Below are 13707 nucleotides of genomic sequence, written 5' to 3'. Positions count from 1 at the left end.
CCTTATTTTACCTCATCTAAATTTTAAGACAAATGTGAACATCACATGAACCTTTTTTAATGTTGGTGTTTATGCAATAATTTTTTCTGTTATAGTATCATTTAGTGTGTGAATATATATTTTTTTTATCATTTAGTAATATTTTCTGGCTTTTGAGAAGCTCATCAAGGAGATAACAATAATAATACGCATTATTTGTGTTTAGCAGTTTCTACCTTCCGGAACTGTGTGTCCCGATACATAATGTTTTAATGAATGCTGTGAGCCGCTTACTATGGGTTAGGGGAAGTGATACTGACTTAAGTGACACAGGACAAATGCAATTTAAGCCACAAGTGAATATTAAACAGTTATGGGACACCTCTTCCCTGGGTTTCTTATGTTGTGTAACCTACAGTTCTCATGTATTTGGATGAATCAGATATAGGCAGATCTGTATTCATGATTCCATGTATCCAGGGATTAGGAAGAATGAATTTAGTAAAAAATTAGAAATTAGAAAGTAAACATGGAAATATCATGTCATTTTTAAAAGTTTCAATGACAGTCATTCTGGTCAGAAATAGATTTATATATTCACAGGAAAAATATTTTCATTGGCACAATGGTGTCAATACAATGTTGTTATTTTATATCAAGTACAAAAAAACCCTAAAAACTAAAAACTCATCTTACTTATAAAGTGGGTCACAAAAGTATCCACACCCCTTTAACTTACATTACTGTCACTAAGTTAAATGCATTTTATTTATATGTTATTAACGATTATGAGTGTTTGGAAAGTAAAATGATATCCGCTTTTCCAATTTTTTTGCTGAAAATGGGGAGTGCATTTGAATTTTAATACCTCTTAATAAAATCTTTTTCATTTTTTCATTTATTCATGTAACAATGCTGAGAAACATACATATATACCTTATATACTTGAGTATAAGCCTAGTTTTTCAGCACAAAAAAATGTGCTGAAAACCCAAACTCGGCTTATACTCGAGTAAAAAATATATAGGTTTTCCCATGTTTTTGTGGTAAAATTAGGGGCCTCGGCTTATACTTGGGTCGGCTTATACTCGAGTATATACGGTAATTCAGCCTTGAATAAACCAAGGATTTCAACACTAATGTAGCCAACCGAAGAAATCCAATACATTATCAGTAAAAGTACCGTATATTCCGGCGTATAAGACGACCTGGTGTATAAGACGACCCCCCTACTTTCCTGTTAAAATATAGAGTTTAAGATATATTCGCCGTATAAGACTACCCCTTTTCCAAAGCATACAAAACAACGGTAAAAATAAAAAAAAAACAGATTTGAATTTAACATGGTCCTTTTTTTAATTTAAATTCTTATGACATGCAGGTATATAGCAGGAAAACTGTCGCTCATAAACATAAGGCATACAACAACAACATTACCATCGTCCATTTTACTGTAAATGTTACCATACTGTACCTTAAATTTTTATTTTATTAAATATTCTATGCCATGTACTCAGAAGCGGGAAAAAAATTCCAAATGCAATGAAAATGGTGAAAAAACGCATTTGCGCCATTTTCGTGTGGGCTTGGATATTACGACTTTCACTGAGCGCCCCAAATGATATTTCTACTTTATTCTTTGGGTCGGTACGATTAAGGGGTTACCAAGTTTGTATAGGTTTTATAATGTTTTCATACATTTACAAAAATTAAAACCTCCTCTACAAAAATTATTTTTTTGATTTTGCCAACTTCTGGCGCTAATAACTTTTTTATACTTTGGTGTACGGAGCTGTGGCTGGTGTCATTTTTTGCGAAATTTGATAATATTTTCAATGATATCATTTTTAGGACTGTATGACCTTTTGATCACTTTTTATAGATTTATTTATATTTTTTAAAATGGCAAAAAAGTGCCATTTTCGACTTTGGGTGCTATTTTCCGTTACAGGGTTAAACACATTGAAAAACCGTTATCATATTTTGATAGATCGGGCATTTTCGGACGCGTTGATACTGATGTGTTTATGATTTTTACTGTTTACAGGCAGTCCCCGGGTTACATATAAGATAGGGTCCGTAGGTTTGTTCTTAAGTTGAGTTTGTATGTAAGTCGGAACTGTATTATTTATCATTGTAATCCCAGCCAGAACTTTTTTGGTCTCTGTGACAATTGGATTTTAAAAATATTGGGTTGTCATAAGAATCAATATTAACACTAAAGCTTCATTACAGACACATTTGATATTTGTTACAGCTGATGATTGTAGCCTAGGACTAAAGTACAATAAATGACCAATATCCAGAGGTCCGTTTGTAACTAGGGGTCGTATGTAAGTCAAGTGTTCTTAAGTAGGGGACCTCCTGTATTTATATTTATACTATTTTTCAGACTCCCTAAGGTACTTTAACCATAGGTTGTCTGATCGATCCTATCATATACTGCCATACTACAGTATGGCAGTATATGGGGATTTTCCTCCTCATTCATTACAATGTGGTATCAGCACATTGTAATGAAGGGGTTAAAACGAAATAGCCTCGGGTCTTCGGAAGACCCGAGGCTACCATGGAGACGGATCGCCAGTCTCTTTGATCGCGCAGATCGCGCAGCTATCTTTTTGAGGCTGCCGGCAGCTTTGCCGGCAGCCATCGCTGTGAAACACCCGCGATCGGTGCTAGCACCGATCGCAGGTGTTACCGGTAAGCCTTTGCTGCAATATGCAGCAAAGACTTACCGGCTATGGAGAGGGCTCAGCCCGTGAACCCTCTCCATGCAGCGCGACCCGACCGCCGCCGTGAATACGGGCGGTCAATTACCAGCGTATAAGACGACCCCAGACCAGACAGAAGATTTTTCAGTCTTCAAAAGTCGTCTTATACGCCGGAATATATGTTTACTTGATAACAAATCTAAAACCACATTAAAAAAACACACAAAAAGAGGAACAACACACAGAAAATACAGGGCCTGCATAAGTTCACAATGTATACTATATATCAGCAGGAATTCAGCTAGGTAGAGAAAATCAAGAAGGGCTGAGCAAGAGGGCCGTAGGAAAGTGTATGTATACAGACCAAAATAGCCGATCCCTGACACATGTTCTGAGTAGGATGTGTTTCAAGTAGCCCTGTTTGACTTTGTCCCCGTAGGAGGATTTCTGCTGATATATACAAAGGGATCTGGCTATTGGATTCAGTGTAGTAGGAGCGAGTCTCCACAAATATTGTGCAATTATATATTGTGACCTTATGTGGACCCTTTTTTGTGTGTTGTTCCTCTTTTTTATGTGTTTTTTTATGTGGTTTTAAATTTGTTATCAAATAAACATAGCATGTTTTAATTTGTAAAAGCACAAATAATGTTCTTTACATTTCACCTATACCTGATACTCAATAATACTCAATATACATTTTTTTTAAACTGTGTGATTCAGTTTCTCACACTTTACAAAATCTCTGTGAGTTCTAAATCTCCTGGGAATTTATGTTAGCGTGCTTACAGAGCAATGAATATATTGGCTATACTGTATGTGTTGTAAATGCTTGGTATTAGGTTTACATAGGATTTCTTTTTCTTGATGAAAACTATAATTTTCCTGTTCTGATGTACAGATTTAAAAAATAGTAAGAAATCAAAAACACAAAGAGGATCATTTATTACGGCCTTTGAAATGGAAAACTGGCAGCATCCCCCCCCCCTTCTCTGTGCCTCTTGCACCTGAATTTATAAAGTATCGGCGCCATAATATTGGTGTTTTCCAACACTTTCTACTTGTTCTATTTTTGTCCGCAAAATTTTGTGGCGCTTCTATTTTTCTGCAATATTTTTTGCCACTAAAAGCTGGTCTAGGGAATTCTAAACCTTTCAGTCCGTGCGCTAATTCGTTAATCCCTTGCGCCACAAAATTACATTCCACTGAAAAATATAGCACGGTTCTAGTGCCACCCTGCAGCAAAAATAATAAATGCACCCCAAAAAATTAATTAGAAAATTACATCAAAATTGTAACACTAATTGTGTGCTATACTATGTCTTTTGTAAATCAATGATCCTAAATTCTTTCTTGTTCTTTCTTTGTCGCTTCTTTTAACACATAATTAGCCCAAAAAAAGCAATTTGTTTCACATTTCTGAAACTCATTTGTTCTTCTTACGATGCGCCAGATACATTAAGTATGCGTGTCACGTTATAACATCATAGTGCAAACAACTGTAGAAAAAAACGTCTGCCAAGTAAAAGATCTAGTGACAAAAATAATGAACGCCCCTCAGAATGTACTTTGGCTGTGGAGCTGAATCTCATGTCATTCTCTTTTAAATAAAACTACCGTGCCCCTGGTTCTTTCCCGTCAAGGAACAGTAATGAATAACACTACCAATTTTCCAATGAATAATTTATTAGAATTTGTATATTATACAAGAATAATTTCTATGATTTAATTTATGTTTATTTACTCTTCCAGCGCTAGACAGGAATATGTACAGGCCTATGATGAAATTACACAGCACTGGAATTGACTTTACATACATTGAAATGTAAACATACAGTTCATATATTGCTATATATTGCTATAAGTTGCTCTGGTTGCTTATTTGATCAAGTCAAACCTGTGCAACTTTGTGTCACCAGTTTTCCTATTGTTATCCATAAGAGTAAGGTATGTAAGACATATTGGCAGTCAAACTGTGTCCAGTTTTAACTTACAGACATGATACCTGTTATGGTTTGTTTCACATTTTATCTATTGTGAAATATTTAACTATGCAATTATTTTCATACCATACAGTATTTCCTATTTCCCTTATAATAAATCATTACAAACTTAAGAGGAGGAATTTGCAATGTTAGATACCAGAATGTATGTTGTCTTTGGTTCTGAAGCTGCATGAAGCATCATACATAAGACTGGGACTTGTATGCAGGTAGGTGACTGGGTCATCTCTTTGTTGTTTGTCACAGTAAGAACTGCACTAGTGCACAAACCTACAACTAAGAGAGTACATTGCCTTCCAGAATTGATATCAGTAGTAATAGCTCATACTGGTACCAAACATAAGCTTGACACATCTTGTCAGGGGTGTTGCATACAGAATTAATATAAATTATCTGAATAATTCACAGTATTGGCACTCACATATACTAATGTGATTGTGGATTTGATAAATGTATTATAATAGGAGAGCAACACTCAGTCCTTTCCATATCAAAGATCAGTCATCACTGAAATCAAATTTTAAGACCTTGAAAGACATTTCAGATATGTTATACCTAAAAGCATCTACCTCTCCTTTTTGAGGAGGTAAAGTTGGTTGTAAACTACTTTCTCAGTATCTGTGATACTGAGGCACTGGATATTTTCAGTCCTTGTTGTTTTCAAATATCGGGAGAGGAGACGGGCTCTTCATATGAACTTAAGAAAATCCATCATTGTTGCTTGTAGTGATGGCCAAGGCTTCAGCATATGGGTCCGAGGGTAAGACTTGCGAGTTCTATACTAGGCCTTCATCAATCAAAAGAAACCAAAATCATACTTGTAATCCCTTAGTACTCTGGCACCATCTTGTTCATGGAACATGAGATACTGTTGTTACCAGACCTTGATACCAAAGGACAGATAAACTTCTGTAGATGATTTAAAGACGAAACATTCAGTTCTTTACTAATGTCAGTTTCTGTTATGAGATGGGAACAGCAAAAAAAGAAATTATTTTGCCCAAGCTGTTGAGATATTTCCAGAAACATGCATAATACTGTGCCAAGGATTCCCATAAGCGCCATTTCAGCTAGTGTGTCTCCAGTCCAAAGCTTTGGCAGGACATGCCAGCCCGAAGCGCACAAGCCACACAAAGCAGTTATCAAATAAGCAGGAATTGCTTCTATAACAACCTTTAAAGGAAACCTACCAGGCACACTGACATACTGGTGTGTGCCCCCTCTGGCAGGATCCACTCTTCTTTAAGCTTCCTATGCCCTGGTTTTTAACAAAAAAAAGGCTTTTAAAAAGTATGCAATTAGCCTGAGAGGCTCCATAAATGTTAATGGAGCCTGGAGCCTTTTTTTTTTTTTAAAACAGGAAATTAGAAGCTAAAGAAGATCAGATCCTGCCTGAGGGGGCACACACCAGTATGTCAGTGTGCTTGGTTTACTGTCCTTCATCCTAGTGGTAAATGTCCTTTAAAGATTCTATATATGCAGACTTCTTTAAAATGTATTCCATAATATAACCTTGAAGTGGACATGGTTTCAATCTTTCTGATACTGATCTATAAATGACCACCATGGAAATAAAATAAAATGATCCCTATATTGGTCATGGCTGCATTTCCCTGATGCAGAGCATTAAATCTACCCATACATGTAAAATGAAATGATAAAACCGATATATAGTTGTTTGAGCTTCAGATTTCTGATATTCTAATACTCTATGTATACTTGTTCAACCTGGCTAGAACACCCACTATTTGGGGATTAGCAATTTGCATCAATCCCATCTTTTGCCCTAGAAAGTCATATATATAATTTTTTGTCACAAAGAAGTTTTTCACATGTATATAAGTATTGGGTTTTAACCATAGCCTGCAAGTACTTCTCATAAATTGCCGCTTAGTCCAACCAACACCATTCATTTAACCGTTATTGACATGTGTAGCTTCTGGACGATGTCGGGTGATGAGATAAAAGGAGAGCTAGAGACATTTACACCTGCGTATGGATTGCTCATTTTGGATTCATGCTTTCTGGTCACTCTACATTGGGTCCGGCAAGACCAATCCCTAAATGTTTTACTCAGTTTGTCTCCTGTCTTTCCATGTTCCCCTGAATAAAGTTTATTGCAAATTTTTTTTAATTTTTTTTAAAGGAGAGCTAAAGCACTTCAGAAGTCTGACAAGCCTCAGTAATTAACAGCCCATAGGCAGGGTACTAGGTGGTGGACCCAAACCTAAACCTACAAGCTTTGTGCCAACTAGAAAAAAATGGCATATCTGAAGTCTATACATAAATGTTGATAATTATAGGCTTCACAACTTGCAGATATTGTTTGCATAAGCTAAGTGGATTGCAGAGTACATTTTTTGCCTTCTCTGTTTGTTATTCGGTATCTCACATCCCCCATTGGGGGGTTACAGCCATGCAGGTGAGATTTAAAAAACATAAAGCTAGAACTGTCGGCTGATCAGCCTTTCATTTTCTGTGCTGCACAACAGGGAGAGCGTCTCATCTCCCAGACCCCACAAAACATCAAACCAGTCATAATACAAAGTCATGCTCTGAGCACTCACATTGTTTCCACTGTATGATACCAACGTCAAGACTTATTACTGGAATGGAAAAAGGAAGATATAGGCTCAATGTCAGCAGGTGGGACTGTGCATTGCTTTGTAATTTTCCAAAAACAATATAAATCAGATATAAATGCCTCGTATAAATAGGGTGGAGTATGCACTTTATTTGTGTATTAACCATGACTATCTTGCTATAGAGTATATTTATTACTGTTTATATTTATTGCTGTTTAAAAAAAAATGTGTATTTTCTTAAAGTACTTTTAGAGAGAGAGGTTAGGAGATCACTACATACTGTATTAACACTGAATGCAAGAAGAAAGTAGGCCAGGGATGCAACGACTGGGCCAGGAGGGAGAGGGGGCTCGGAGCTGTCACCATTATATCTGCCCCTTCTTTATGCTAACAGCAGCAGCCCCTTTCACAGCACATAAGTCAGATGCAGGACAAGAATAGTGTGCCCCTGTCCTGGCTTGTGCTCTCTGTGTTCCAGCCAGCTGACAGTGAGATCCTAGTCCCATGTGCTGTGAGCAGGGCTGTCTTTTTTTAAAAAAACCTGCAGCTCCCTCTTCTCTCTTTTCACTCCTGAAGCAGTCAGGCAGTCGAGGATTGGGCAGAGCACTGCAGGAGATTGTACCTAGCTCCAGCACAGCTTGGTGTGTTACTCTCTTCTTCCATGTAGATGCCTGCAAGCTTGAGCAACAGCCCTCCTGAAAAGACTGCATGCTGGGAAGTATGTATGAAAAATATATGTATGGGTGTATGAATAAATGAATATAAACTGCATACATGTGTCTGTGTGTGCATATGGCTGCATGTATGTGTGCATATGTATATGTGAACATACTTCTTTCTATATATGTGTCTGTACATGCCTGTGCATGCATGTATTTGTTTGTGTGCCTCTGTGTGCATGTATCTGTGTGTATATGTGTCTGGCATGTATATGTGCGTGCACATGGCTTCATGTATGTGTGCATATGTATTGTGAATCTACATGTATGTTTGTGTATGAAGCTCAGTTGTGTACTATGAGACTCATCAACAGCTAAGGTCTGCATTGTGTTCTGCAGTAGCAAAAATGTGTATTTTAATGTTCTGCATCAGCTTAGGTGTTTATTATGAGGTCCTGCAGCAGCTCAGGTGTGTATTATGAGATTCTGCAGCAGCTGTGATGATTATCATGAGGTTCTGCAGCAGTTAATGTGTGTATTTATATATTCCGCAGCAGCTGAAGTGTCTATCATGATGTTCATCAGCAGCTAAAGTGTGTATTATGATGCTTTGCAACAGCGGTGTATGTATCATGATGCTCAGCAGCACTTGAGGTGTATGTTGTGATGTTCTGCAGCAGATAAGATTTATATTACAAGTTTCTACAACAGTAGATGTGTGTATTATGAGATTCTACAGCTGCTGTCAACACAACTTGATGGGAAAAGAGGGGGGGTTAGGCACAAATTTTAAGTCGGCCATTTTGCTAGAGAACTTAGAATCTGACTCCCTACGCTGCCACACTGCACAGCATGACACAGGATGTAAGTGTTCCCGCACCGGTAGGCAGTTACCTTCCCTTTTTTGGATTTGCAGTTAAAAAAAATGGTATCTTTTAAAAAGGCTGCCTCATCATATTAAGAGGATAAGTGCTGTGTCCAAATACTGAGACCTCCAACAATCAAGATCAAGAACAAGATTCCTTCATGGCATGAATGATGGATATGCATGGATACTGGCAGTGGAATCTCTATGAAGCCACAACTGTAGAGATATATTGCCAAAGTGATGCCACACATGGTGTTATGGTGTTTTTGGCCGTTTTTAAGCTTAAATCCTGCAACAGCTTTTTATGCTTACATCCTATTTATCTATTAAGATAATTGGGAAAAACTGACATAAACGGTCAAAAACTGATGCATTTTTAAATGAACTGGAAACACATGCTTAAAAACAGACCAAAAATGGCATGTGTGGCATCACCCTTAGGCTACATGCACACTGCCGTGTGCCCGCCGCACCGTAGCACGGCGGGCAAACGGCAGCGCGGAGAGAGGAGGAGGTGAGCGCAGCTCACCCCCGCCCCTCTCCATAGCGATGTATGGGCCGCGGCGCCGTAATACGGCAAAAGTTAGGACATGTCCTATCTTTTCCCGGGCTACGAAGCGGTACGGTGCCGCATGTGTGCTGCACCGTACCGCTCCCGTAGGGCGCTGCGAGCCCATAGAAGTGTATGGGGGACGTATATATATGCGTCCCCCATACTGTAATGTGAATGCAGCCTTAGTAAAAGTAACATTAAATGTTTTGAACTGGGAACATAACTACTGACATGCACCAAATTTTTTTTTGTTGTTTTTTATGGCACACATTTTTTCTTGCTACCTGTTACCTACTTTTACCCATTTTTACAACTAGCAGTATCGGGTAGGGTATGAAACATTCCATATTTTATATTATCAATCCTGTTTACCATAAAAAAAAATTGCCTCAAAAGTCATATGCAAACATTTTGGAAATGAGCTGGTAATTTTTTGCCTCTTTAGAAGATGGAGGAGTATCACATTTTCCACCACAATCTTAGGGTTCTGTAGCACTTAAAATCCTGCTTTTGGTATCATCTTAAAGTTGAGAATTTGTGGGGGGATATATCACTATTGTGTTTCGCTTGCTGTCTTTTTTCCACTGTTTGCAAGACGCTCTCCAATGCTGTGCAACTTTTCAGGTAGAAGACGCTGTTGTGCAACCTTTTTTTGTGAAAGAGCAACTTGTTAGAGAGGAAAATAGAATGTCAGTACACTGGGGCTTATTTACTAAGGGTCTGCGGATGGCATTTCTGTCAGACTTCCCAACGTTTTCGGGGATTGAATGGCTGGGACAGGTATTTAGAAGGGGATTGTGTTGCACGTGATCGGATTTTGGCACAATCGCGCCAGCTTTCATGTGACAGAAATCGGGTGACGGGAAGATCTGACGGATTCGGACTGAACACGGGATTTAACTTTAAAATTGTGTCGCAAGACAATGCACTTACATACACCAGGAAGAAGAAGGTAAACTCCAGTGGACCTGAGCGGGGAAGCGACACATGCAGGATATCAGGCGCTTGAAAATGTGCACAGTAGTGGGTTGCGTCTGAAAAGGTGCACATAAAAAGTCACAAAAAAAGACAGCCAGCAAGCCAGACAGAATAGTGCTATATCAGGGTGAGTAGCACACAGAACCACAATCCTGATGGTGTTCTCTAATATGAGATTGACTCTTTCCATCCAGCCTTTCAAAGTTACTTATCTCAGCAGAAAAGTGCTTCTTTTTAGCTCACTAGCATACATCTTTTTCAGTGTTGGTAGATTAGTGGTGTAACAGCTGGTGACAGATTCACATTAAACATGGCCCATTGTCTGGACAATCTTTGACCAGGTCATCTGTACATTGGGAGGTAATGTTTCACTTAATTCTAAATGTAAATATTTTACAACATTTTAAAATAAAAAAGAATAAATTAAGAATAAATTAAATTTCATGTACAAAGTCACCTAAGGGTGACTTTATAAATATGGAGGTTATGTATATGCTGGATGTAACATTCAAAGGGGAATAACATAAGACAAACATTTAAGTGCTAAATGGTAATAAGAATCACATTAATGAAAGGAACATGTGTGATAGTAAATGTAAACTGTTCCTTTCTATCACCTATAGCACCCTTATTTTACTACCACCTGGCACTGGATACAGTTGACTGCCTTGTATACAGATGAAGCCCTCCCTTAATTTCTTCAATCATAAAGCTACACATCTGACTCCCTTACATCATCACTGTTGCGTGAAAATCTGTTTGTTGAATGTGGACGCTGGTTTCCATTGGTTCCTCCATCCTCAAGATAATGTCCATAGGCAGTGCTTATTCTGTCTGCTACTAAACCTTCTTTCTCTGGAGGGGCCTCAACAGTTGTGTCGAAATCCTGACTATGACGGTAAACATAAGAAGCATGCTTCACTGAACGCTTCAAGAGGTGCCTACGGAAAGCCCTCTGGATTTTTATAGCACACACTTCCTCCTGTTTCCTTTTCAAAGTGGTAGTGATAGGTTCATAGGACACTTTGGAAGGGTTGGCTGCCATAAATTTTTCTTCCATTGAGGCTTTTAGAGCATCCATTTCTCCTGAGTCACCAAGCACTTCCTTAGTTAGTGCAAATAAGATGTCCAAACAATGGATCTTATCTCCAGTTACCATGGGGAGGTCCAGAGTAATCAATTTAATTTTGTTGGGTTTTGGAATTCGTAATGGGTCTTGTAAAGTGTCTACAAAGTCTGACATTCTGCTGTATTCAACAAATTGAGTTGCATCAGGATCAAATTTCTCCCAAGTTTCATAAAACATTTCAAAATCATCCTCACATAGGGGCTCACTGCTTTCTTCTGTGGCCACATTAAAATTTTCCAGGATAATGGCAATGTACATATTGACAACAATCAAAAAAGAGATGATGATATAGCTACAGAAAAAGACAATGCCTATGGCTGGATTTCCACAATTTCCACGCACCGGTGTTCCAGGGTTTTCCATATGAGGATCACAGTCTGGTGGGGCACTATTTAAAATTGGATTCAACAGTCCATCCCATCCGGCAGAGGTGGTAATTTCAAATAAGCAAATTATACTATTCCCAAATGTCTCAAAATTAAACATATCATCAATGCCAGATTCCTTCTTCACATAGGCGAAGTTAGACATCCCAAATATCGAGTAGATGAACATAACCAAAAACAAGAGCAGACCAATATTGAACAGAGCTGGAAGAGACATCATCAAAGCAAAAAGCAGCGTACGGATTCCCTTGGCTCCTTTAATAAGTCGAAGAACTCTTCCAATTCTTGCAAGTCGGATAACTCTGAAAAGTGTTGGCGACACAAAGTACTCTGCTATCAGGTCCGAGAGGACAATACCTAAAAAACAGGAAAAAGTTGATAAGAGATATAAATATTGACTGAGCCTCATTTACCTCAGTATATAATTGTGAAATTTAGTTTTTTTTAAATCACCTAATGTTAATAATATATACATATATAGTAACATAATATATAATTTGTTGGGGGAAAGTCTTTTTTTGGGGTGTTCACAGTACAGTTCCAATAATTTTATTGTACAGATTTCTACGGACAAGGCAATGCCAAATATGTGTGGGCAGGCGCATGCACAGACAGTTTACAGTCAGACCCTGAAGGGATGTGACAGGAGGAGTCATCAGGCAACCCTGGGGCACTTGGCAGACCTTGAGGCTGCCCTGAAGACGACCGGATTTCCCTTGTAAACTTCCTGGTATCCGATCACAAGGGGCAATATGCTGGTATCCCCTTACATGCCACCGACTGCAATTGCAGGTGTTACAGCAGGGTGTCAGCTGCAATATACATACAGTTGACTCACGCTGCTTCTGGAGTGGGCTCCACTCGTGAGCCAGTGTCATGAGCTAGACTTAAATGTACGTTGGTTTGCAGCTAGGTACTTGCAGATCTGTGCACATTTAGGTCCATTTGCGTGAAGGGATTAAAGGAACCTTGTATGTATGTTTGATGCTCTGATGTAAAATGTTTACTTGACGCACAGATACAAAGAAGAAAAAAAAAGAGAATCTATGTGTCATTCACTTGTCAATGCTGTTGGTGTAATCTTTTCTATGTAGGTTTATAACTCATGTAGTAGTACTTACCAGCTATAGAAAGGATGACCACAACAAAGTCAAAAATATTCCATCCAATAGTGAAAAAGTAATACCTCAGGGCAAACATTTTAAGGACACACTCTGTAGTGAAGATGACTATAAAAACAAGGTTGATTTGGAAGAGTATGTTTATTTTCTCCTGACTTTGGTCATCTGTCTCAATCATCATTGTAACCATATTGAGGCAAATCAAGATCATGATAACAATGTCAAAGGCTTGTTTGGAGATAAAATCGAAGACGACTCCTTGGATTGGATTCTATATCGAGGTAGAAAACATGTAAAACAAATGGAAAAAATATAAGATAAAGAACTAAGTTTGATAGCTTAGCACACATGTATGTTTTAGTGGTCTTTGCACCTGCAGCCCTTTAAGTTACTCAGTAACAGCCCCTCCTGTCCTGTACCCAATCTGAAATAATCTGCACTGATCAACATAAACAGCGAACAGAAGCAATGGGCTCTATGTTCTGTGTAGTGGCCAGAAGCCCCTGATCAGATATTTATCCTCTAAAAAGACCATAATTATTAATTCCTGGGAGGGTGCTCCATTGACGTATCCATCTTCTAAATAGAGTGGAGAAAGTCTTTCTCTCTCTGTAGGACCCAGCACATAATTGTATAATGAGGACAACCCATAGCTACTAAGGAATTAATCCAGGATCAGGACAACCTCTACCTAATGATTTGTAGAGAACATTCTAATTTAAAGGTCCAAAC

General features: G+C 38.3%; 1 protein-coding gene across 1 annotated transcript in view; it reads right to left on the bottom strand.

Moving 5' to 3' along the window:
• Positions 1–4311: 4311 nt before the first annotated feature.
• The window catches only part of SCN4A (sodium voltage-gated channel alpha subunit 4), a 96519-nt gene continuing 87123 nt past the window's right edge, over positions 4312–13707 (bottom strand). The window contains exons 25-28 of the mRNA XM_072111128.1: positions 12976–13246; positions 11073–12211; positions 7264–7302; positions 4312–5655 (exon numbers count right to left, since the gene is read on the bottom strand). Of these exons, the coding sequence (XP_071967229.1) occupies positions 7300–7302; positions 11073–12211; positions 12976–13246 (1413 nt within the window). The 3' untranslated portion in view covers positions 4312–5655; positions 7264–7299. The remainder of the gene's footprint in view (positions 5656–7263; positions 7303–11072; positions 12212–12975; positions 13247–13707) is intronic.

Source organism: Engystomops pustulosus, chromosome 6, assembly GCF_040894005.1.
Source record: "Engystomops pustulosus chromosome 6, aEngPut4.maternal, whole genome shotgun sequence".
Taxonomy (NCBI): Eukaryota; Metazoa; Chordata; class Amphibia; order Anura; family Leptodactylidae; genus Engystomops; species Engystomops pustulosus.
The sequence above is the reverse complement of the archived record's forward strand: the minus strand, read 5'-3'. Positions and strand labels throughout refer to the sequence as shown.